This window comes from Cupressus sempervirens, chromosome 4, assembly GCF_028749045.1.
Source record: "Cupressus sempervirens isolate cs-2001-9-10 chromosome 4, ASM2874904v1, whole genome shotgun sequence".
Classification (NCBI taxonomy): Eukaryota; Viridiplantae; Streptophyta; class Pinopsida; order Cupressales; family Cupressaceae; genus Cupressus; species Cupressus sempervirens.
The window spans coordinates 680,287,024-680,311,897 of NC_143121.1; the positions used below are offsets into that span (position 1 = coordinate 680,287,024).

General features: G+C 35.0%; 2 protein-coding genes across 17 annotated transcripts; both read right to left on the reverse strand.

Annotated features, from left to right (window-relative positions):
* Positions 1-1,325: 1,325 nt before the first annotated feature.
* LOC149563082 (uncharacterized) lies at positions 1,326-16,323 on the reverse strand. Of its 2 annotated transcripts, XM_089826518.1 has the most exons (5): positions 14,728-16,323; positions 14,552-14,642; positions 2,889-3,126; positions 2,134-2,535; positions 1,326-2,034 (listed from the first exon to the last, which is right to left on the reverse strand). In XM_089826518.1, exon 5 carries the CDS (start codon positions 2,016-2,018, stop codon positions 1,581-1,583), a length of 438 nt encoding a protein of 145 aa, XP_089682644.1. In that variant the 5' UTR covers positions 2,019-2,034; positions 2,134-2,535; positions 2,889-3,126; positions 14,552-14,642; positions 14,728-16,323; the 3' UTR covers positions 1,326-1,580. The 2 variants fall into 2 exon arrangements, with proteins under 2 accessions (XP_089682644.1, XP_089682645.1); XM_089826519.1 differs by lacking the exons at positions 14,552-14,642; positions 14,728-16,323 and having other exon boundaries at positions 2,134-2,527; positions 2,889-4,941.
* A 139-nt stretch (positions 16,324-16,462) lies between these two features.
* Positions 16,463-21,485, reverse strand: LOC149563083 (cold-responsive protein kinase 1-like). Of its 15 annotated transcripts, none has more exons than XM_089826503.1 (9): positions 21,361-21,485; positions 20,892-21,023; positions 20,293-20,802; positions 19,841-19,977; positions 19,551-19,669; positions 18,977-19,187; positions 18,638-18,872; positions 17,441-17,591; positions 16,463-17,301 (listed from the first exon to the last, which is right to left on the reverse strand). In XM_089826503.1, the coding sequence occupies exons 4-9, from the start codon at positions 19,905-19,907 to the stop codon at positions 16,945-16,947; spliced, it is 1,140 nt and encodes a 379-aa protein (XP_089682629.1). In that variant the 5' UTR covers positions 19,908-19,977; positions 20,293-20,802; positions 20,892-21,023; positions 21,361-21,485; the 3' UTR covers positions 16,463-16,944. The 15 variants fall into 15 exon arrangements, with proteins under 15 accessions (XP_089682629.1, XP_089682643.1, XP_089682642.1 ...); XM_089826517.1 differs by having other exon boundaries at positions 20,293-20,484; positions 20,691-20,798; positions 20,892-21,425; XM_089826516.1 differs by having other exon boundaries at positions 20,293-20,484; positions 20,691-20,802; positions 20,892-21,425.
* Between the last annotated feature and the right edge of the window lie 3,389 nt (positions 21,486-24,874).

Here is a 24,874-nt window from a genome sequence, read left to right on the forward strand (position 1 = left end):
TGTCAAGGTTTTGTTGTCAACCTATTTGTTCCTAATAAGCTATTACCAAAAATGAAAATACAGGCAACAATGACGATTCTCACTCTTGTAATAATGTTGTTACTTATTAACTTCTAAAACACGTCTTTGCTCATCCATGGATAGATAGACATTGTTTCATTAAAATGAGAGAAAAGGGACATAACCAAGTAAGTAATTCTCTATTGCCCTCACTTCCCTGCAGTTGATACTACAACACAATTATTAGGTTGAATGGACACAAACAGCTTAAAGCTTCAAAAAGCTAAGGCTATCTAATGTTACAACTTTTAATGAAATTTTCAGAGTAATCCAAATACTTTGTCCAAAAAGGTCTTAGCTGTGGAAATGCTATGTCCAGTTGAACGGACACAAACAACTTAAAGCTTCAAAAAGCTAAAACTATCTAATGTTACAACTTCTAATGAAATTTTCAAAGTAACCCAAATACTTCGTCCAAAAAGGTCTTAGTTGTGGAAATGCGATGTCCAGTCATGGCTTTGCTTGCCCATTGTAATGGATTACAATAGCTTGTTGTGCATCGTCTTCAAAAAACCAAACTCATACTAAAAAAACAACATTAGTGTTGGGAAAATAAAATGCACTTTACTAAAATTAACGTTGAATTAAAATTCAACATCAATTTACTTAACACAGTTGAGGGTATTATATCAAATAGAAATTGTTGCAGCTTTTGAAATCTAGGACTATATTTGTATTCCAAGAATGTGAGGCAAACAAGCAAGTTTGACCTTTGCTATACCATTTTCAAGCATAGTGTTAATGGTTCACTATATGCAATTTATGTTCTACTTTATCACAGCCTTGACATGACTGTCGTCTACAACTTAGGTATATGAAGAGGACTAATTTCTCAGTCACTATGAAATATAGGTTCAAGATTCTTGGTCTTGTCCCTTCCTGTGAAGTGTGAACTGTTAACTGGATTTTCTCATAATTGTAATTGGATATAGTAGAGTTGTACCTTATCCTATACACCATGGGGCCATTTTTCCTCTCCCTAGAGTTGTACACATCCTTGGGACTATAGACTATAATATCAATGAACTTTTGCTTAACCTGAGTAGTATTGTCAAAATTGTGTTCATGATTTTTTATTAACTTATTCTTTAAAGCTATGTTCAATATTCATTTTTGTTAGCATTTTATTTTGTTCCATTTAAAACAACACAAGAACATAATATGAAAGATTAGAAATGATAAAGTGAAAATAACACAAGGAACCAAGAAACTACAAGAGTTCTATAAAATATGATCCATTAACATTGCTTCAAAAAGATGGTAAGTTAAGTCTCAAAAAATAAGAGGTCCCATATCAAATATGAGCCATTGCATAGATGTGATTGTTCTTACAATAAACAAAACCTTCTTAAAGTGAAGAGTTGGGATATCAGTGAGATCCTCCAAACTTATATCTCACACTCTTCCCTCTCCTCTGCACTCATCTATAAGAAACCCCATGCTTTCGTAGGTTTGAAAGTGAAAGTGTCATATAGAACATAAGACCTCAAGTTAGCAAGTATGTCAACAATCAAAGTTTCCTAACTTAGTCCAGGTATGGTTTTGAGGGCTGCAAATGTAGTTGTTATATCTTGCTTAGCTTTTCCTTTGTCAACTTTGACAGTGTGAGCCTCCCTCATGCCCATATGTATGTCTTGGATACTTTCATAGATAACATCCAAAGAAGAAGCCATGCTTGCTTTCCTCTTCTTTGGCCTCCTTGATGATGGTGTGGATTGACTTTGTCTAACAGATGCACTAGAAATATTTTCATGAATGAACTCTTCATCAACTGTAGGACTGCCATCCATGGCTGTATTAAAGTCCTTGTCATCATCAAGGTCAACGGCTTCATCAAAAATCTGCCCATCTTTGGTCTCTGTGGCTGTTGCAGCTTTAGTTCCATCTGCCATGTCATTCCCAACAATGGCTGCTAAGTCATTGAAATAGAGGAATGGCTGCCTCTCGTACATTAGCATTTTTTAAATCCTTCCTCTACATGATAACAAAACTAAGGAATTAGATATATGTCTTTTATTACAATTAATAAAGAGATATTTTACTTACATAAAAACATTGTCAAGACTACATTACCTTCAACAACTCTTCCCATACAATATCATCAGCGTCCACACATTACGTACTCTCATTCCATGTGAATCGCTCATATTTCTCAATTCTTTCATCATTTTGTAGCCTTGTTTCCATGTTTTTAATTTGTTCTTAAAGTTTTCCTTTACTAGATTCATCTTCATGTCTTCATTGAACCTCCTTTCAATGGCAGTCCAAGCTTCTTTTCAAAACCCACCTTCACCTTTTCTGCTTAACTGAACTTGCTCATGGAGCAAATCCAATAGTTTCCGCTCCATGTCTCTTGTCCAAACTACTTTTGTATTTCTAGATGATGAAGGAATCATGGTCACACAAAGATCCTCATCTACACTCATCAAAAGATTGGTGAACGGCATTTTCAACAATGAATTGGTAGCTGCAAAACTTCCAGAAAACAATTCATTCTCATCATTAATATGAAAATTCAGCTGTACCATGTCAAAGAAGTATATTTAACATACATATAATGTGTCAACTGTAGAAAATGTCTTATATGATAATAGCTTAGTAGTATATTGAACATATATATAATGTAATAAACACGTTTCTAAATCCATATTTCAACATCATAAGTCCCCTGATCACTGTCATCATCAGCTCTTAAGAGAGTAGACACAAATACACATATATAGGATAGCTAAATAGAAAATGACAAAATATAGATATAATATATACTCATAAGAACTTCATATTTTTCATTTCAAACCACTATATTTAGTGTACTTTATTATAGTTACCTTAAACACTTCAACCTATATAGTGATGGCGATTCTTCATGGAAACGCAGTAAAATGGTTGCTCACTTGATGCCACTGTTTACACTTGTTTGATCACAGGCTGTGACACTGTGAATGAGTTGGTTCGGACTAATGAGTTGCTGCAGAAAATGAGTTGGTTCTATCTGATTAGAGAGGGACTATGTGTGATGTTGCCTTTTGACACCCAAGTAGCAAGGGGTTCACTTCTGATCCACATCTGTTGTGAGCAGTCAGGCAGCATAGAAGTAGCAGATAGTTAGACTTTAGTTACTGTTAATTAAGAAAACTGGATTAATGGAAAAAGGTAGCTAAATTGATCTAATTCCAGGCAATCATCACTTCACATTCAGTTTACAGTTTTGAGTTTGAGTTGTCAGTTCCGTTTCAGCTTGTCATTGATATAGGGATGATTTGTCAGTTATATTACCTATTATTAAGGGACACAGAGAGCAATAGAGTGCAGAAAAACTTGGGAGGGATTCTGAAAATTAAAAAACAAAAATCAATTTCATTATCAGCTGTAGCATTTTCAGATGGCAACCTTCAAGCATAACAATCAACCATTTAAGTGTAGAACCCCTCAAGAAGCAGCCATCAGAATATATTATAAAATGTTTCTTGTTATAATATAGCTGGATTTGTTATAATGATGCTTTTAGGTGAATTCTTTCTATTAAATTTGTGGACAACTGTGTGGTTATTTTTTACATTTGTAAGTTGTAACAGCTCAAACCACACCTGCATTTATACAAAACCGGAGTCAAAAGCTTCGCTATCAAGAATCTCCAACAGGGAAGTAGGCATTGATCAGTCAAAGTCCCTTATTTGTAGGAGCAATCACCTCAATTATCTAAACAGTAATAAAGTGGTAAGAAATTTGGTAATGTATCATATTTGCATACCTAGCAAGAGAGTTCACCTTGCCCAAATAGGTGTTAGCTGATTAACCATAAAAGATTACAAACAAGTCCATGTTATACTCACCCAATTTAATTTCAAGAAACACAATGCATCATCATGCATGATCCGTATTGAACTTACTGGAGCAGTTGAAAGAATTACATTGAAAGGAAATAACTATTTAGTGTAGTATACCAGTATAGACATTTTCTGTTCCTTTGCTGGAATGTAAGCTTGGTATACAGCCAAGATATATTGGAAATAGTGATTTCTACAAAGAACTTAAAAGAGATAGATCAATTTCTAACCTTGTCCCAATTTCTTTCCCTGAAATCTGCAGTTCTTCAAAAATGGAAACCACTATTACCAAAAACAATTAAATTAATTCTGTTCAATATTTTCTGCTCTTTAAAAATAGATTTTGAGATTCTATGCACAGAATGGAATTCTTGAAAAGGCTTCTGAAGCTGAAGCAGATGTAAGTGGCGACAGGTGAAAAGTTAAATTCCATTATATAATGCTTATTTCGTCAATAGAACAGGGTATGAATATCAATCAAAGCGTAGAGGAAAGGAAGATTACATTAAATATGGAGGCACAGAGAAGGCATCTGAACTGTTCGACAGAATACCTCAAAGATATCTCAAGATATTCATTAAAAACCAAAAGGAGTTGTCTCAAGAAACTTTCAAGCAACTACAGTTAGTAGATGTAAAACTAAGTTCTCCAACATCACGCTCTGCCTACTTGCTTCTATAATATAGAAGAAGAGCACATAAATAAATCATTCCACCTCAATCCAAATCTATATTCAATTATGCTAGTTGATTACACCATAATAAATACTGCATATATAGAGCTCTATATTTTAAACTTTGAATTGGTTATGTAGACAACATATGTAGGTAATGAGTAAATGCAGATGGTTAGATGTAGTTATATTCAGAAATTAATAATAACAGATGGTCCAAGTACCAGACGTGTTGCAGCCACAAAGCATTTTTATAGAAATACCAAGTACATTAATTCTAGATATCTCAAAAATCTATATAAGTCCATAAATACCAGACAAACTCAAGCGTCCAATAACCATAAGTATAAAATGCAATTTCTATTAAGTACAAGGTGCAAATAAATGTTCATGTTTTCTAGAACAACTAAGTTCGAGAGTTGTAGTCTTCCCACCTCATTTGGGCTATTTCATCTTGAAATTTCCCCCAGTCATTTCTATCTCGCTGGTTCATCCCATAAGTATCAAGAACTAGCACATTAATCCCAATATGATCATCATCATCATCTTCAATTTCCACTTCTAATGGAATACCATCCTCCATCGTAATGAAGTTGTGTAATATGCCACATGCTAAAACAATCTTTGTTTGGGTCATAATATTATATGATGTTGCATGCTTTAGGATAGAAAAGTGTTGCTTGAAGATACCAAATGTACACTCTATCACATTCTTAAGAGAGGAGTGTCGATGGTTAAATAACTCTTGAGGAATGTTGATGGGGTTTGCTCTACAAAACTCTTTTAGGTGGTAACGTGTACACCAGTACGGAGCAAGAAATCCAGGTACATTTGGATACCCGGCATCAACTAAATAGAATTTTCCTACACAAATGCAAATAAAATTATAGTCAACATATAGTATAAAGGTTTTCATTTAATATAATCAAAATATAACTATATAAAAATATGAATTAATATATTAGGGGGAACCACAAGGGGATCTGCTCTAGAGAGAGTCGAAGCAAGCACTCGACTATCTATAGCAGACCCTTCCCAACTAGCAAGAATGTACTGAAACTTATTGTCAAACGAACAAACACCCAAAACATTTTGTGACAAGTTGTCTTTTCTATCTCGATATTTGGCTTGGATGTCCACAACAACCGTAACTGGCATATGGGTTCCATCAATTGCACCAATACAATCCTATAATAAGCAATATTCTTATCAAATACATATTAATATATTTAAGTTTGTAGCGATGAAATACATGGCACTAGTATATTTACCTTGAAGAATGGATGAAAACGGTCCTTCCCAGCTATTTCTGGAGGAGTGGTTGTGTTGATGCGAGTTTTGTATCACTTACATAACATATTAGGGATTTGAATATTCAATATGGAATATCAAACATGCAACTCCTCTCTTGAAAAGTTAATGCTCATGAAGACATAGGCAATAACTCCAATGTCCCTTACACCGTTGGATACTTGCTCAATTTTATCGATGTGATTCGCTGGTAATCACATAGGCGGCCTTACGCAAATTGTTGAGGATGACTTGGACTTTGATGGGATGAAGGTGATGGTGGCTTGGTTTGTGAAATGTGCCGAGGCAGATAATGTTGATGGTGGTGATGATGGAGGATGTATCTGCCAATGATGATGTTGATGGGAAAGCGGTGGTGGTGGAAGGTGAATGGATGTGTTATGTTACTTGACTTACTTCTCTAAGCTTCGACTACCCAGCTACTCACTATTTTACTCCTACTCCTATGCATGGAAGGTTAGCAAATGGATGGGGATCGAACCTAATGAGAGCTGACCAGCAGCCTCACTTCCACAGGTGCAATGATTCGAAGGAATAATACACTAGTTTACCACACAAGGCTTCCCAACCAGCCGCTAGGATGCTAGTGATCTAGTATTGATCCCTATCAAACATCTACCAATGCTGCCATACAACTATTCGTCTACTTTACTCTTGCTTAAGCAACTTGAAATGAAATTTGCTTCAACAACTTAAAAAGAAATCTAACTATGTGGAAGTAGAAAACATGCAATAACACCCAATTTTCTTAATCAACATGCAAATCGCAACAATTAAAAAGAGAGCAATTTTGGTATTATCTTCGCAACAATTTCTCCAACACTTTACAAATGAGAGCGGATGGCCCTTTATAGAGGCCAAAAATACAACAGACGGTGGAGATCAAAACAAGATCAACGATCCAGAGTGGATCCTAAAAAACCCTAATTAGGGTTGCTACCCCATCGGCCAATGAGAAGGCACCAACTCGTCAATGGACCAATGAAAAAAGTGCAAAAAGTGGCAACCAATGAGAAGGCACCAAAATGGTGGCCAACCAAAAATAGACACTTGTCCTATTCTAGAAGAAAGAGAGAAATTTGCCACTTGGGCTTACATCAAATGATCTTCTAATATAACTATTCCCTTTTCTTTCATTTTCTTAGCTAAGGCAATGAACTTAGCTAGCCTTTCGTTAACTTCTTCCATAGGAGGACAAGGTGTGTGCTTCGCCCTGAGTTCCGCTAACTTTGCCACGTCGCTTGCTGCTTGTAGTATCCTTTCGTGATCCTTCTCATATTCCTTCACAAATCCAATAAAAGCACTGAGAGAGGAAAGGGTACCCAAATGCTTTTTCTTGATAGCAACCTTTCCCAACTCATTTAGCCTCGATTCGAAATTTGTCTCGTTGACATCCTCTTCTCTGATATCCTCAAAATCAAGTGCCACCCCAACATCGCTCATCATGGTTGAAATGGAAGTGTCGACGCTTGGGCTGTGTCGTGCAATCTCATTATGTATTTCTTCAAGTGTTCTAAATCTGGTAGTCAATGCAACAAACCAAGATTCAACTATACTCAATCCTCTCTCATCAACCAACCTGGCCCTCTGCAAATATGCCTCTAGTAGCCCAATGAACGCATGTAGCCTAGGAATAGCCAAATCTTTGATGGGAAGGAAACCTTTCCAATCTTCTTCGAATAATCTGAACGTATCTCTAACAGCCACTAATGACTGGAATGTCGAGATGAAGGCAAGAAATTTCGCCCATCCTGGATTGTATCATGGATCCAATCCCTAACTTCATATAGCTAAGCTAATATCTCTTCTAAATTGCTCCCACTATCTTGAGGAAGCGCTGCTTAGTGCAGTTGTTGGATGGGCTGGCAATCTCTTCAATATTTGTTCTCGGCCTCCAACTTTACTATTCTTTTATTTGCCTTCCTTAACCTTTCTCTGATTGATGCTATACCTTCCTGGACCTCCTCACACTCCATATCATCTGTATTCCTTCCCAAGTTATGTTCCACTATCTCATATTCTTGGGCCACAATCTCATCTACTGCCTTGTTGACTGTTGAAATAGCAATCTGAACCTTTTGGTGACCATCATTGTCGCTCCTAATTACCCTTCCCACCGTTTTTGCCATTTGCTTTTGGTTCTCGCTATCACCTTTTTCCATTAACCCTTGGATGTCTTCAACTGTCTGGGTCGTTACCACCTCGCTTCTTGGCATAAGCATTTGCCTTAACCATAGTGGTGCAGTGCATCTCCCCAAATCTGGATTTGGTTCGACTAACAAAGCATCACCAACGGCCTCAGGTGCCTGACTTGTTGCCTCAATGTCGATTGGCCCATCTTCTTCTCTACTAGTTTCTGCCATATCATTTCCTTGTTGGTTCTCCAAGAGAGGGGAGTACTCGATGCTCTCACTTTAGCCACTTGATTCCGAATCAGAGCTCACCTCCACCACGGCCCCTTTATCACTTGAATTGACCTCTTGGCTTCTAGCCTCAATTATACTCTCTCTTGATGGCACTGCGTGCTATCTCTTGGCTGGAGGTTTCGGATGTTCATTGCCCTTCTCCACCTCCAAAACTTTCTTCTTGCCATTTCTAACCATTTCCTATTGTCGGCCACTTCATTCCTCTGTCCGACTGATTCTGTTTGTCTCTCCTTTGGCATCATCATCTCATAGATAAGGGGAATCCTTTGCATTTGCAGCTTCCTTAGTCTTTCATTATACCACGACTCAGTATGTAAATCTACGGCCCTCGTAACTGCCTCCAAGGAAGGATCCTGATGGTCATCGCAATCCACTAGATTCAATTATGTTCCTTCTACTGTATCATAGTCTTCTCTCAACACATTTCCATCATCTTCTAGTTGATCCAGAATATCAAGGCCTCTCCATCTGATAGCCCTCATCATGTTCACCGACAGCCTTGAGAAAGCTATCTTTCTCACATGAGAGTCATCTTTGGCATTGGCCCAAAAGTCTTCTATGGTGGGAACATGCCTGAATTCATTTCCATGAGATACCTTGATAAAACCCTTAGGATCAAATCCTTGCCTTGCTCTATACCATCCTAGATGATACCATTCCAATTCATTCTCCCCAGCTTCAAAGGAGGCCCGATTTGGGCAACTATCATTGCCAATTATGATTGAGAATGTAACGCCTGTTTTCCCTTCATTTCTCATCATTCTATCATAGTGCTCAAGTTGTCTAGCCAATTCCATTAAAACTACCTTGTCAGGTGGGTATCTCGGAAGCCTCTTGGGACAAACTGTACTTCCTACCACTCTAATGTATGTAAATTGCGGAAATTGGATGAACCAACTCCCATACTTCTTAATTCTTACTTCTATTTCTGGTGAAAGTCTCACTGTCTTTATGGTGAAGGCATCACAAAATATCTTGTAATCCTTGTTGTTGTGCAAATGGAGCTGCGAATAGCATTCATGTACCAAATATTGCCCCTATCCACTACCAACTTCTCCTAAGGCCTTAAGTCTCAAACTCTTGTACAATCTAGCAATTAGGTAGAACAGATAGGAGCCCATGTAGAATTGCCTTTGGTTTTGTACAGTTCTGAGTTGCAATTCGAAGTTCTGGCTTATGATCTTGGCCCAATCAAACCTTATTTTCCCCTTTTCAATCTCATCAATGAAGAAGTACATCTAGTTTTCAAATTGCATCCCTTAGGCCAATGATCCTGCTGAGAAGAACAACGAGATCACCATATTCTGGTTTGAAATCTGCCATTGTGAACCTTGATGATCTACTAACACCTTTCTTTCCTTCATGAATCCAATTCTGCTTTAGGTGCGTGAAATAGGCCTCTTGGTTATCTTGAAATGATTTGGTTGCCTAATCCATCATCACAACCGTCATGCCCTTGTACTGGGGAATGTTGAATGTTTCTTTGATTGCTTGTTCACCGATGTTGGCCAACACTCTCTTCCCTTCACCAAAAATGATGGATTTACTGTTTGGATCAAATCTGGATGCACATTCCATAATCAATTCCGAACATGGCAATGTGGGAGGAAACGCTATCGCATGTACAATTCCACTTTTGTATATCCTCTTTGCCAAGGGGGATTGTCCTTCATTCAGTCTTTTCTTCATCCATATCATGTCCACTGTACCGATATTTGTGTCGATTATTCTATTCATTTTCGAGAAGAAGGGCGTTTTGGGCATCATATCCTCTTTCTCTTTCTTAGTGTTTGTCTGCTTGGGATTCTTACTTGCACTAGCATCCTCCATACTCGTCGCCCTATTACAAGATGGTAGAGTGGTGGACCAGAAGGCAAGTAAAACCAAGGGAAGCAATCCTTAGACTAGAACGAAGGAAGGATGTCAACTTAAGGACCCCTTGCAACTCTAGATGATGAACTAGGACCAATAATCTTATGACGACTTTGCGGAATTAGGACTAGACCTTAAGAACTTCAAACCCTTTGCTAATCAGAAATTTAAACATCTAAAGCTATCCTCCACTTGTCCACAAAGAAAAAATCAGACTTTCTTGTGTATCTTCTTTCCCAACAAAAATCGCCTAAGTCTGATATGAAAAGTGCAGTCTTTAAATGGAGAAAATCAGACCCTCACACAAATCACTCATGGTACACAAATCAGGTCTGCACTAGCAAAAATCGCCAAATAATGGAGGAAATCTGCCCCTTTGCAAAGTCTCCTAACAATGAGAATTCTGTCCCAAGAGAAAATCGCCAAGGAGTGGAGAAATCTGCCTTCAAACTAAATCGCCAATCACCAAAAATCTACTCCTCAATAAAAATTCGCCTAAGCATGGAGAGGAAGAAATGAAATGTGAGGAAGAAATAGGAGAGAGGCCTCCTCTTATACCCAACTTCCCTCTCCCTCTAAGCCAGCCGACTTGGTCCTAGATGAGAGAAAAAATAAAATTAAAACAAAATTAAGGCCCACAATTAAATACTTAGCTCAAAATTAATTTTACCCAAAGGAAAATTGCACTTTTAAATTGCCATTTAGCTCCAAATTGCAAAAAAAAATTAAATGATGCCTTGGAGATGTTAAATATTTCCATTTAATGAGGATTTAGTAATTAATATGTCATTAAAATTGGATTTTGGCTAACCAAAAGCCATTTTCAATATTAAATTACCAATTTCATTAAAGGCAAAAGCTTTTCACGGATTTGCTATGCCAATTGGAAATTTTTTGACAAAAAATAAAATAAAATTTCTCCTAGAGCCAAAAATCGATTTTTGCAATTTAGCCCCATTTCTACAAAATTAAATTTTTCACCAAAGAAAAAATTTGAGATTTTCCAAAACTTCAAGTCTAACAAAAAAATTTCTTATGAAAGATTATTCAAATTTACACAATTATATCCGGATTTTCAAAAGAAAATGTCTAAGTACAAATTTACAATTTTATCCTGCGAAATATTGCTCTTCAAAATTTTGTCCGGCCTAAGGATAGAATTGGTGGCTCTGGAAAGTCAAGCGAAGCCAAGTGAAAATAAACTAAGTCTCCCCCACATTTGGCCCAAAGGTGTCAAGGCGTGAAATTTTCAAAACTCAAAAAATTTCTGGACAACCCAAAAAATTGCCAAGGGGACCAAAAAGGGGGGGGTCCCCAAAAAATTTGGGGCGATGGTGTGAGAACCTCACAACAAGTTGCAACAGGGGGTAAAAGATACTCGTTATGCAACCCTAAGATAGCCTTCAAGACCTTGTGGAAGTGTCGACTCACTGTCTCCCCAAAATGACCAAAGTTATGACCAATCTTACGATTCCTTAAATTGTGGCCAATGGTATGGAGGAACATAACAAGTTGTTCTTCTAATGTTAAATTTGGCATATCTTGAATTCCCCCTTTCTGCCTTAGAATTGTGGCCAAGCAAAAGAAGGCTACTCTACTCATGCGTATTTGGTCACAGCAATCAATATTATTTGAATGGATAATACGCTTATAAAAAGGACATAAAGCTCTTCTTCGCTTACGTCTCTAACTTCTACTTCTTCAGAAGATGCTACTATGAATACAACAAGGGTGGCAAGCAAAACAGCAAATAGGAGCATGACCTTGATCTTCGTAACAATGGCTCCTTGGATTTCTATATTATCAATAGGATCCATTGAATGACCAACAACCACATAATGGGTTAAACGTTTGGCGTACTAACATAATAATATAGAAATATATAAAATTTAGGGCAAGCATTAATCACATGGACTTGTATAGACATACTAAACATAGATATATATCAAAACATATTGCATAATATATATCAAAACATAGATGCTGATACAGTCAACATTATGATCCATCAAAAATAACCTCCAATTCTTTAAGGAAGACCAGATTTTCATTTTTGAATTAATTTCAACAGATCTCAATACTGATCTACACCATTACTGTTATATTTCAAGGTCACTTCATTACTGTTCTAAACCATTCTTCCTATTGTTCTTCAACCAAATACAAAAAGCGTCCAATCATGGCTTTATCTATAAAGATGACACTAAAAATAAACATAAATTACAATCTACAACTTTCATTTATTCACGTAACAGTACTTACTAGCCTAAATCACATCTGCTATGAATATCAAAAATAGTTATAAGATTAGGCCTACATTGAATTACAGAAAAGCAAACATTTGAATGTCAATCCATCATTAGAGTTGGTCAGCTTATTATGTAAATGTGGCTGCATTCTAAAGCCTTTTAATTTTAAATCCAGCTATCAATATAAATACTATTGTAATTGTCCAAGAGTGACAGAGTTGGAAAATGTTTGTTGTTCTTTGTAAAATATTTTATATTTATATTCCACTTGATTTTCTTCTTAACTACAAATTTAAAGATCTGTATGAGATGGAAGTCTCAACAATTGAAAAAATTCTCAAAAATTGAACCAGTTCCAGTTGAGGAATTAGCAATTATTGTAGCCACCAACATAGCACTCCGTGTTTACATACCCTAAGTCCTCCATTTTAAGGGAGAGATACGTTTGAGGTATTAAGGTGAAGATGCCACATTTTGCATAGAATCTACTTACGACAGAATACCCTGATCTTAGTTTTTTTAACATTTTAAGATATTCATTGATGAGCATCTTAAAGACACAAGGACACCGGTTCAAGAATACATTTTTAATCAGAAGCAGCAAAGAAGACCAAAACGTAGGTTTTGAAATGCTTCTCATCAGAGGACAGCCTTTCCCAGTGATTATTATCCTCTGATAGATCAACTTCCTCAGCTGCAAATAGGAGAGATCAAAGGCCTCAATATACCTTTACCCGTGGATTTCAATCATTACACTCGGCCCAATTAATATATTAACAAATCGGAATTTGAAACACATTGAATTTGGTAAATGAGCGAAAAACATAATGAAAAGGGGGGACAGAGAGAAAGGGTGCAGGGGAATTGTCTAAAACCTCGGATACCGTTGTCTCATGCAAGGAAGAAAAAAGCCCTTCTAGGTTAGATCAGAAAGTTGTCAAGTTCAGCCAAAATACCACTCATTCAAAGGCTGGTTCACTTTCATTCATTCAAGTTTAAACCATTTGATCAGTTTCAGACATTCAAGTTTGAGCGATTTGAAACTAGTCACATCCAAATCAAACATGTAGTGGACATCAAAAAGATCTCAGTAACAGAGCGTCGCAAGAATAAATGAGAGAATCATTATGACAAACTAAAAGAAAAACATTCATCATTTCCCAATTTCTGTGGTTACTGATGAAATTGAAAGAAGTTCTTACTAAGGAAACTAAGTGATATAATTTAATAAGATGTCTTTAATTGGGCAAGAGTCATGGCAAGTTCAAGGCAAAGCCTGACATCAAGATAACATATAAAGAATAATGTTTAAATAGCCTAAACCCCATCAATGGAAGCCCATTACCTGACTGGATATTTAAAATGCCAAATCTCGTAATTCAGAGTGAGAGCAAAAACATTTGAGAAAACGCAATCCCTTACCAGTCCAAAAGCTAGCCACTGCTAGGATGAAAGTGTTCCTGCTATACAAGAAACACTTGTTAAAATTAGAGGAGCAGATGTTCATTTGTTAGATATAATGGGATGTGTGAGCTTAGCTAGAGGAGATCTCTCTATAGTTAGACTATCTCAGCTAAGTACAAGGTTAGCTATCCTTGAAGGCGGGGAAAACAATGGTTAGGAGCTGTCACTTTGCCCTACTAGTGTCTGCTCATATTCCAGATTTGCATGTGCTCGCTGGGTATTTACACCAACAATGATGGAAACCAGTGGCTCGTCAAACATACTGAGATCAACACACTCAAATTGCAGTTTCAAAGAGCATAGGTCTCATTATTAGGGTTTTAAAGTAAATAGAATAAGACCGCCTTTGTGCTGGACCTTGGAAATAACAGCACCTCCATGTGCATTGTTGTCATTAATGTCGTCGAAGTTTATGAATGATCGGACTCAATCAAATGGTTTGTTTGCCTATTACTAAAGATGGTCCCGTTATTAAACTGAACTCTCTGAGCTATTTATTCTTTGTTCTTGTTCCATCAAGCTATTTAATCATTAGGGTTTGAGAAGAGATTAACTGCAATTTTAGAGCAGGGTTTTCAGAGGAACAAAAGACCACCCATTAATTTGTGCATTCCCAGAATGATTTTTAAAAATGTATAGTTTAAAACAATGGCTGATAACAATACATACAACCATTCCAGCAGGAGTAGAAGCAAAGTTGATTTGATAGTTTTGTCCCAGCTCTCCCACGCACTCAACAGAAACCCTTGTGTTGATCCCACTGTATTCAAGTGACCCAGTTAAAAAATCAATTGCTTTTAATCTTTGAAAATCTGTTGAAGCAAACTGAGAACAAAACAACATACCTCTGTCGAATGCAGATTCCACCATGATAACCGAGAGGAAAGGTGAAGCCACTGTGGACAAAAAAATGCAGACTGAACCCTGAAAATCGAGAGTGAAGCCGTTGCAGAGAAGAAAATGATTTAGCCGTAATGCCAAAACGATTTAGCCCTTATGTGCAAACTTACGGACCCAAAAATTTATGTAATTTGGAATAATAGGATTGAGAATAGGAAAATGTCTTCCTATTCCAGCAACCAAACGGGCCCTTACAAATATAATGAGATTTTTTGTTTTTAATATAAGCGATCTACTCAAGTCAAACAATGCAATGGAAAGGGAACTCGAGGCGGGGCTGGAATGTTTTAGGGATTTTATATGAAACACTTGGTAGGATGTTTCTCCCCAAATAGTGATTATCTTTGGACCTCTAGCTTTAAGAATAAATTTAATGATTGATAAGTTACACTATTTTGAAAGCTATATTTTGATTAACATAAAGCCAATCAGGCTCCAGAATGTCCCAACTGATCCTTAAAAGGGAAATAATAAAATTCCTTTTCATTGCCTATATGGGTCTACGCATAAGGATCCTCATCAAGAATGTGTTGGGTTGCAATCTAAACATTGTACTTCTTAGAATGTGCAAGGAGCAACATCAAGACTAGTTTTCATGGAGATCAAGTGTACTTGTGATAAAGTTCTTGGCCCTGAAAAATGTGCTTCTGATGCTTCACAAACTCATGGGAACTTTTAGGGGAGGAAATGAGTCATGAGTGAGTAATATGAGTGGATTTGATCCACTTAACTGAATGGTTAGCTTGAATATTTTTTTTCAAAAACCATTTGCTTGGTTCTAATAGCTAGCCTATAAAACTTGCTCTGTATTTGAAAACCTTGAGCTGTGTTAGCCTATGCACCTTAATGAGGTGCCTAAAAGAAAATCATACTTCAAGTTGGGAGGACAATTGGCAGAACTCAGCAATCACTTTCAATATTTCTGCATCTTTGCAAGTGATTTTCCTCTTCTCTAAAAGGTGGAAGTATGAGAAATTACTTTGAGGCTGAGAAATTAGACTTTAATCTCCTTTGATTAGACAGAGAATCCACATGCTGAAGACACATGGTCCTAAGAAGAAAGAGCTTTACTTGAATTCAGGGGAAACAAGACCCAACAAGTGCTGAACCAAATCAGCTGGTGGTCTAAAAGGAGTTTTAAGGGCATATTGAACAAGGTTTTCAAAACCTGTGTAAAGACAATCAGAGAGAAAAGCTCTATCCAGATGTTTTACAACTTCACCTTATGTTAGTGGAGACTCAACCAAACTCTAGCTGTTAGAAGTTGTGGTTTGCGCTGCACCAAAAGATCGAACTACCAATGTCCGATACAATCACTATACTTATAGAAGACATAGGAGGAGCTACTGGCACACTACCAACCACCCCCCCGCATTACTTACCGTGGCCTGCCTAGATTTGAAAATGTGACCAAGCTATGATACCACTTGTTAGAAGTAGTGGTTGCCATTGCACCAAAAGATCGACTTATCAATGCCGATACAATTACTAGACTTATAGAAGACATTGGAGGCTGCTAAACCATGTCGTGAATCCCCCTAAGGGACACCGGTACACTGCCAACACTAGCAGAGCACTAGGACTTTTTGGTGGTGCATAAGCAAGAATATCAACACATATTAGGAAAAAAACAGTCCATTAAGAATTCAAAAAGCAAACATCCAAACAGACTATTGCTAATTTCGTTCCCAACTGCAGTATTGATTATTTTGAATTAACGTCAATAGATTATCATATGGCAGCTTCCTCCAACAAGATCTTAAGTATGTTGTATTTCTCTTTTCTGTTTACTGCACAGTTGGCAAATATCTATGGCTTGGACTGCCCAATTACGTTGCTTGGACAGTACAAATAATCATGATAGGTTCTGTACATTACAGCAAATCTAGCAATGAAAAATAGAAGATTATGGTGACAATATGAATATAATCATAATTACAGCTTGCCTTGGTAGATACCTAAGACAAGGAAAGCATTAGGAAGATTTTACATTAGCATTGGTTGAAGGAATTAATTCCATTTCCACATCTGTAAATCTGTGTCTGAATGTGAGGCTGCAAATAGTGACTGATTGTTGCAACCACAAGAATCAGCTTTGGATGCCAGAGGTATACAGTTGAAGTGGTCTACTTGATGATAGTCACTTCCTCCTTTTGAATCCTTTATTTCAACATAAGACTGTGATGTATGAGTTCCTGCCCACCACATTTTTGACAAGTGATTGAAGAACCATAAGAGTTGTAGTAAGTGCTAGTGGTCTGAAAGGCGTTTGTACTTGACGAATATAGTGAAACTCCGGCTACAGAATCTTTGAAGCTTGTTCTGCATACATCCTCAATGGAAGCCTCCCCTAATAGCATTGAAAGCGCCAGGCTCATTGATGGCCGGGCAGAACTCATTCCTTGGGTGCACAGAAGGGCCACTTGAATAACTCTCAAAACCTCTTCTACACAATAATTATCTCCTAATTTTGGATCCACAAGATCCAGAAGCTTGCCTTCACTAAGCAATTCAAATGCCTGCATAGCATAAATGTCATATCAGCAATTTATCATAATAATTTATCACAAACCACTTCATAGAGATGTAAAAGAAACAACATTCATGATGTAGAAAAAATCCTCATACTAACAAATTAGAAGTAGAAAAATACTATACCCAGTCCAAGATATATAGTGTACTGATGGGTAGTGTAGAATCCATATTGGACTTGCCACTCACAACTTCCAATGCAACTATCCCAAAGCTAAAAATGTCTGCCTTCTCTGTGAGATGACCTCGCATAGCATATTCAGGAGCTACATAACCACTATAAAAATTTGGTGATCAGAATGGTGAAGCTTAAATTTACTCAAATCAAATGAAAATATTATGTTGTTCTCATATAAAACAAATTCACACCAGATGTACCTAATATCTAACAAACTATTAATATAGTGTTAGCATAAAACTTCTTCACATTTAATAATGCATTATGTTGATGGATATAGAATTTTGGGACTGTGTTAAATTTTCTCTGGTAAACTAAGATGCAAGGATGTTTACTCTTTCTGCTCATGTCTATTAACAAAAGAATACTGCAAAATAGGCGTGAAGATTCACACTTCAGTTTTCTTCTCACGGTTAGTATCAATTTGTAAATTGCAAAAGAACCTTAATATCGACCTAAAGATTCATGAAGGTAAAGATGTCATCAATGATGTCAAGTTTCCACAACAAGATCATGCTGCTGAAAACCATTCAACCAGTCTTTGATAATTGGTCTTTGCTCTTGCAAACATACCATCTCAGACATATCATACAACATTAGTAACTCTACTTGAATAAAAAAGGAGGATAAACATTAAGAAATCTTAATGTGCAAATGGTATCAAGGCCAGTTTTTATATGCAAAAACAAGAACTGCAGTTTATAAATCTGCCCCGTGTTACACCAAAAGCTCCTTAGATTTATTAGTATGGACTGTGAAGACCTACTGGTTCTAAAACAAACAGAAATCCAAGCAGAACCAAAAAAAAATCATGGAAAATGCTTCTAATGTGGAAAGAGAAACAAGAAAACTGAAGAATAAGGATTTCATTGTGTGGCCATTAAAATTTAAAATAAGAATGATAAGGTTGAAAGTGACTGGCAATAATGGTTGGTTGGGAGAAATATACAGAATGGAAGTAACAATAGAAAAATCTAGCAAGAAAAAGAGTCATCTAAGGCATCTAAATGCAAGAAATTTCTGCCAAGGGAAACCAGCATCCTTCCATTTTCACAAATAAAAAAATCTATATAGGATGAAAGTGAAGATGATAATCCTTCAATGCAGCCTTTTGATTTCAATACTATCATAGAAAACAAACTTACATAGTTCCAGCAATCCTTGTCGTAATGTGTGTCTTATCCTCCGGGAAAAATTTTGCCAAGCCAAAGTCAGCAATTTTTGGATTCAGATTTTTATCCAGCAGAATATTGCTTGCTTTAATATCACGGTGTATAATTCGTGGCCAAGAACCCTCATGTAGATATGCTAAACCACGAGCTGCTCCAGTGATAATTTTCATTCTTTTGGGCCAGTCTAAATGGATAGCAGTCCTCTTATCTGCAAAAACCTAGAAAAAGAGAATTAGTGACCAGGAACAATGCTGACTATAACTAAATTACTATAATAGCTAACATAGAAATGGGCAGAATTTGGACTCTTACCCATTAAAGTTTGAAATAGGCTTCGGTTCTCAAGAAATTCATATACAAGTAGTCTCTCTTTCTCCTTCACACACCACCCTTTTAATGCTACAAGGTTCTGGTGCCGCACATGACTAATGAAAAAAATCTCTGTGGAAAATTCTTCTTGTCCTTGGAATGATTTGGAAGAAAGTTTCTTTACTGCCACTGTAGTTCCATCACGAAGTACCCCCTACATTGAGCAAATACATGAAGAAAATGATTAAAACATCAAACAATACTAACAATAAGAGCTACAAAATTGGTCTCATCAAACTACAGACTGGAAACAGCACTTGCAAGTTTTTGGAAAAATTCAAGAAAGAATTACTATGAAAGTTATGTATTCAAGGAGTTTTTCTTTTCAATATAAGGTAGTAAGTTTTTACGTCTGACTTTATGGCTAGACTAGAAGAGCTTCCTCTTATAACGGCTTTGCAACTCCACGATAGTCAAGACCAGGATTAAGGAATAAACGAGACAAAAACAGTAGTTTTAACTTAAATTCGAAGGCAAAGAAGAACAAGTGAAAAAATGAGATCAAGGTATCAAGTACCTTGAACACCGCACCAAAACCCCCTTGTCCTAGCTTACAACTAGGATGAAAGTTCTTAGTAGCATCTTTTAGCACGTGATATGGGTATCTTGTGACTTGCTTCTCAAGACAACGGAATCCTGCTAGAATGCAAATTATGATAGTCAGATTATTGATAGGAAAACCCAAACTAGTACTGAAAATATTGACATTAGTTATACAAGCATATACAGAAATAACAAACATGAAACTAGTTGATTCCCCCAGTAATCCTGAGGCTTAGAATTATATATTGGATAAGTGTTACAAACCTTCTCTGTCCTTACAGGATATAAAAATTATTCTCTTGCTTTTAATCCACATGAACACTCCCATCATGAAAATTTCAAATTTTGTACCGCCCCTATAAAATTAATCAGGCCTCCAAGAGACTAGAGATTTTCAGAACCTGCACATTGAAGAAGAATGATGCACTATAAGCGTTTTGTATCAGTTTCTGACATTTTTCATTTCTGAAGATGTGCTCAAACTATCATGATATATGGATATGTAATATTATACTTAAGGTAATTATTCCTGCATATGTGCTAAAAGTACCATTTTACATGGCTATGTAACAATAAATTAAAAATAATTAGAAGGGGACAAAATAACATGTAAATACCAACAAGTCCCATCCAATGCACTGAAAATTGTTCTAAACTCAATATGGAGGAATTCATGACTATTACATATGTGAGATCAAATGCACTTATCTACTCACTTGAAAAACAGTGAATTCGTATGCACGCACGGAAATCCATCAAGCTCCAAAGACCTAAATTTGTAGCGCCAGTCCCTAATTTCTGAAAGATAGTTAAATTTCTCGGGACATATAGTCTGCTATCTCAAAATTCATTTTCCAAGCTAGATTTTCACATTCTGAAAGCTCGTGAAATACAATCCGAGTTTTCTGCTGCAGGAATCAAAACCGCTAGAAGAATATTTATCAACTCCTTATACAGATAACATCTACCCTGCATCTATTTGTGGCTTGCACTTCCTGCTTTTGTACTAGAATGAGAAAGTTAAACATCTTTTTCGACTGGTAACAACCCCATAATATATTTAAAAATTCACAACCAAAACCAAGGGTTGCAACTTTTAAGATACAAATAATACCTTGTTGGTGATGAAAAGTAAATGAAACAAATGTGGCCATGTCAACAAGACAACCCCTCCTGATATTACGTTGTCAACAATGGCGCAGTATAAACAATATTTTCTGAGCTGCCTTTGACCATGATTCACCCATTACAGCAAATCAATAGATCATCATATAAAAGGGAAAATCCAGAATACAATATTATAACAGAAGCTGACCTATTTGATTGATAATTGATCCCCACGCCTTATATTTTTCTGGTTGAGAGAACAGTTGGTCGCGATCATTTTCTAATACGGATTTGTTTAATACTTTCTGATTCATGTTTTCTAGGAACATTGATGAGGAATCTGAAATTCCCAATAAAACCCCAGAAAGACAAGGTCAAGCATTGGTTTGTGAAAATGATTAGGTGAAACAATCACTCGAAAAATGAAATTTCAAACTAATTTCAGCCGCCAGCACGTGGTTTTAGAATACAGTGAGCTTCATCTCTTCGGCCAACGCCAAGAGGACGCCATGACAAGTGCAATTGACTCATTTTCCGAATTATATAATCATCTCTAATTTTTTAAATACAATACCGGCTGCTGGATTCCACGAGATGCCGCTGCATCATCTTCCGAAAGGCTGAATAATATAAAAAGTAGATGCAGCAGCCTAATTAGAAATATAATTTCTACTTACCTGGAGGAGTTTAGCCACCTGGCCCTTCGGATGGGCATATATACTGGGCACCGGCTACGGTGCAACATATTTGCACCGAGCCGCTGCCCGTCCAAACACCTAGGCTGCCCGCACTGTGATGTCCTATGCTGACAGTACAGTCAGATGCCGTCAGGCCAAATATAGTAATTGCGCTGCAAAACATTTTAATTGAAGATATATACTTTGTTTTTATTAATCAAATCTTTTCATAGTTGTAGTTCAATGTGTAAAAATTATGAATTTTTATTAATCAAATTTCTTTATAGTTTTAATTTAATGTGTAAAAATTATGGATAATAATTTTTTATTTCAATATTTCGAATCATGAGTAAAAAAAACAATTTAATTTTTTTTGGATAGTTTTAAAATAAAAAAATATTAAAAGAATTAAAAATAATTATTATCTTTTAGAAAATATTAAATAATTTTTAAAATGATAATATTTTTTTTATCGAAAACTTATTTATAAGTATTATTTCATAATTGTTTAGTTAATTAAAATAGGTAATATAAAATTAGTATTTAAATGATGCATTATAAGATTGTGAATTAAATTATTATTGGATAAAAATTAAACAAAGTAATTATAAAAGATAGAAAAATTAATTTTGTTTTAAGATTATGTTATACTAATATGTTTAATTATGATTTAAATAAAATTTCTTCTTAGTGCACATCAAAATTAAGAATAATTTTTTAAATTGAATTCACAATCAAAACTAATTTTTGCATGAATATGTACAAAGTTCGTATTCAAGTCAAAATCCACTTTTTGTGTGAATTTATATTTTAGTTTGAAATGTAGATTGAAAGGTGCTACAACGTGGCGATAATATAGTCATAGAATGTAAAAAATTAAACCTAATCTAAAATTTTTAAAAAAAGATTAAAATATTTTAATAATATTTTGTTGGAGCATTCATGCAACATTTCTTTTAAATTTTAGTTTTAAGTTATAATTTAGAAAAAAAAATTATTTAGTTTTCATAAATCTTAAGATTTTTGTTTTATTTATAAAGTTCTTAAGATTTTTTTTGGTTATTTCCATGTTTTAATTATTTTTTAGCTTTAATTTGATTTGTCAACCATTTGACAAAATGTTATAATATAAAAATTTAAAAAATATTTAAATTTTACTTTTACATTTAAGTCTTGTTATAATTCTAAAGTGTGTAAGTTTATGTGTATCATAAATATCTATTGTTAAAATATTATTCATAACATTTTAACTAATTTTCTCTTTATGATTATAATTACGGTTACATAAGATTTAAAGTTCAAGAGTTATAGTTAAAGGGTTAATTATAATTAGGGTTATAATTTGATTCAATTCAAGTGAGTGTTAAGGTGTTTACAAAATGTTATAATAGCAAATACAAAAAAATTCTAAATTGCAATATACAATTAGACTTAGTGTTCATACATTTATCTTTTATATTAGAAATAATATTTTTAATTAGTTTTTTATTTATTTCATAGTTAGAATTATGATTAGATTAATATTTAAAAGTTATAATCAAAGGGTTAATCATACTTAGTATTATAATTAGGGTTACGATTTGGATTAGAGTTAGTGTTAAGGTAAGGATTGAGGTTACATTAAGAAGCATGGTTAGTTTTGTGATTAAAGTCAGAGGTTTTTAAATGACTAAGATTAGGATAATGAGTTAAGGTTGTCTTTATAATTTGAACTAATATTTTGTATTTAAAAAATACCTAGTCTATTTCCCTCAATATCTCTTGGGCTTACCTATTGCATCTTACTGAAGGTTCAGTTGCTAGTTTTAATTATGATTTAAAAAAAAATTCTATGTCAATACTTACATTTAATGATTTAAAGTTTATTCAAGTTTTTATATATTGAAATAATTATATTATTGATATTACATTTTTTTCTATTAATTCTTATTAAACATAGATGCAACAAGTTCAGCGGTATTAAAGAGGATTGCACCAACAAAATACAAGGTTATATCAATGGGCCCTTGGTTTACTAGTGTTGAAATTGAATGCTTCACAAAATAGTCCACTAAGAATCAAGTTACCGTGCCTTTGATAATTTTGACTAGTATGAAAATTTATATTACATAATATGTAATATATCTAATTGATTAATATTTTAAATATTAATTATTTTAATATGATATAATAATAAAGTTTAAAAAGATCTAAGAGCTTATTATTAATAAATTATTTAAAACTAAATAATATACATTTTTATCTTAATTCTAAATTTAAAAAATTATTTATAATTTTTACTTAAGATATTTAAAATAACATATAATAATATGAACTTACCATTCAGCTGTATGTATGCATCTAATTAAACCATATAATATTTTTAAAAATTATAGTTTAATTTATTTTTTAAAGTTTCCCATATATAGTGAAACAAAATAATTGCACGTTTGAAACAATATATATTATCTATTTTTAAAAAAATATAATAACTTTTACACATCAAACTAAAGTATTAGAAAAAAAATTTGGTTTAAAAAAATAAAGTATAGTATTAATATCCTTTGTCATTGCATGAACTATTTGGCTGACAATACTTTTGCATGGCAACTGACTGTACTGTCAATTAAGGACATACGATGAGAGCAGACCAGGGCGTGTAGCCACAGCTTGCCCGACTCGGTGCAAATATGTTACACCGTAGCCGGTACCCTACCAATTATCATATTAAACACATTTTTGTTAGCAGAGACATTATAATATTTGAAGATTCCTCAGTTGGATATATGATTGCCAATTTTCCATTATAAACTTTAAAGTAGATAGTGAGCAGTAGCTTTTGAGCTTTGAAAAATGGATTGGTCCATGTATCCTAAACCATCAAAATATAACATCTTGTAATGGATTGAAAGATGCAAAATATAATGATTAGTGCTTGCCACTTTTCTTGTATCTCTTTGCTTATATAGGCATGTGTTATACTACTTTCAAAGCTGATGGTTCAAATATCACATATTAAGATTTAATTCCAAGGGCTATACATAAGATGAATGGTAGAGTAGTATGATATGTGGTTTGTAAATGAAGAATGTTATGGAAGGATGACTTGTGAATGGAAGTCAAAGGAGTTAGATGTAATATGGGAAGGAGCATTTATTTTTATTTTAGTTTTTAGGTAGGCTATATAGGGTTAATGCATATTTTTATTATTTATTTATTAGTCACGTAGGATTATGCATACTCTTGTGAGTTGTCATGTTAATACAGGGGTTCACACCTTATTTATACACATGGTGTCTACAGCACAAGAGTTAACACACTAATTAAGCACATGGTGTCTAGAACATCTCCACTTGAGATACACCTTATCATTCTTATCCACTCATCTAGAATGATGGATAAGAGGTGTGCTTAGTTGTCATGCTTATCTTGTCTCCTAGCTCTTTCTAGAGACATTTTGGGCACTTCCTAAGAGGCCTTTATATACAGACACTCCTAGTGTGTTTGTACATACAATATAGAGCAATGTATGAGA

Excerpts from the sequence above, each read along its gene's own strand:
- LOC149563082 (XM_089826518.1), bottom strand. The coding sequence starts at position 2,018 with ATGCTAATGTACGAGAGGCAGCCATTCCTCTATTTCAATGACTTAGCA.
- LOC149563083 (XM_089826503.1), bottom strand. The coding sequence starts at position 19,907 with ATGATGGGAGTGTTCATGTGGATTAAAAGCAAGAGAATAATTTTTATA. Across the intron at positions 19,188-19,550 it reads GTTTTGGTGCGGTGTTCAAG|GGGGTACTTCGTGATGGAAC; the intron begins GTACTTGATACC and ends TGCTCAATGTAG. Across the intron at positions 18,873-18,976 it reads CCTATTTCAAACTTTAATGG|ATAAGAGGACTGCTATCCAT; the intron begins GTAAGAGTCCAA and ends AGGTTTTTGCAG.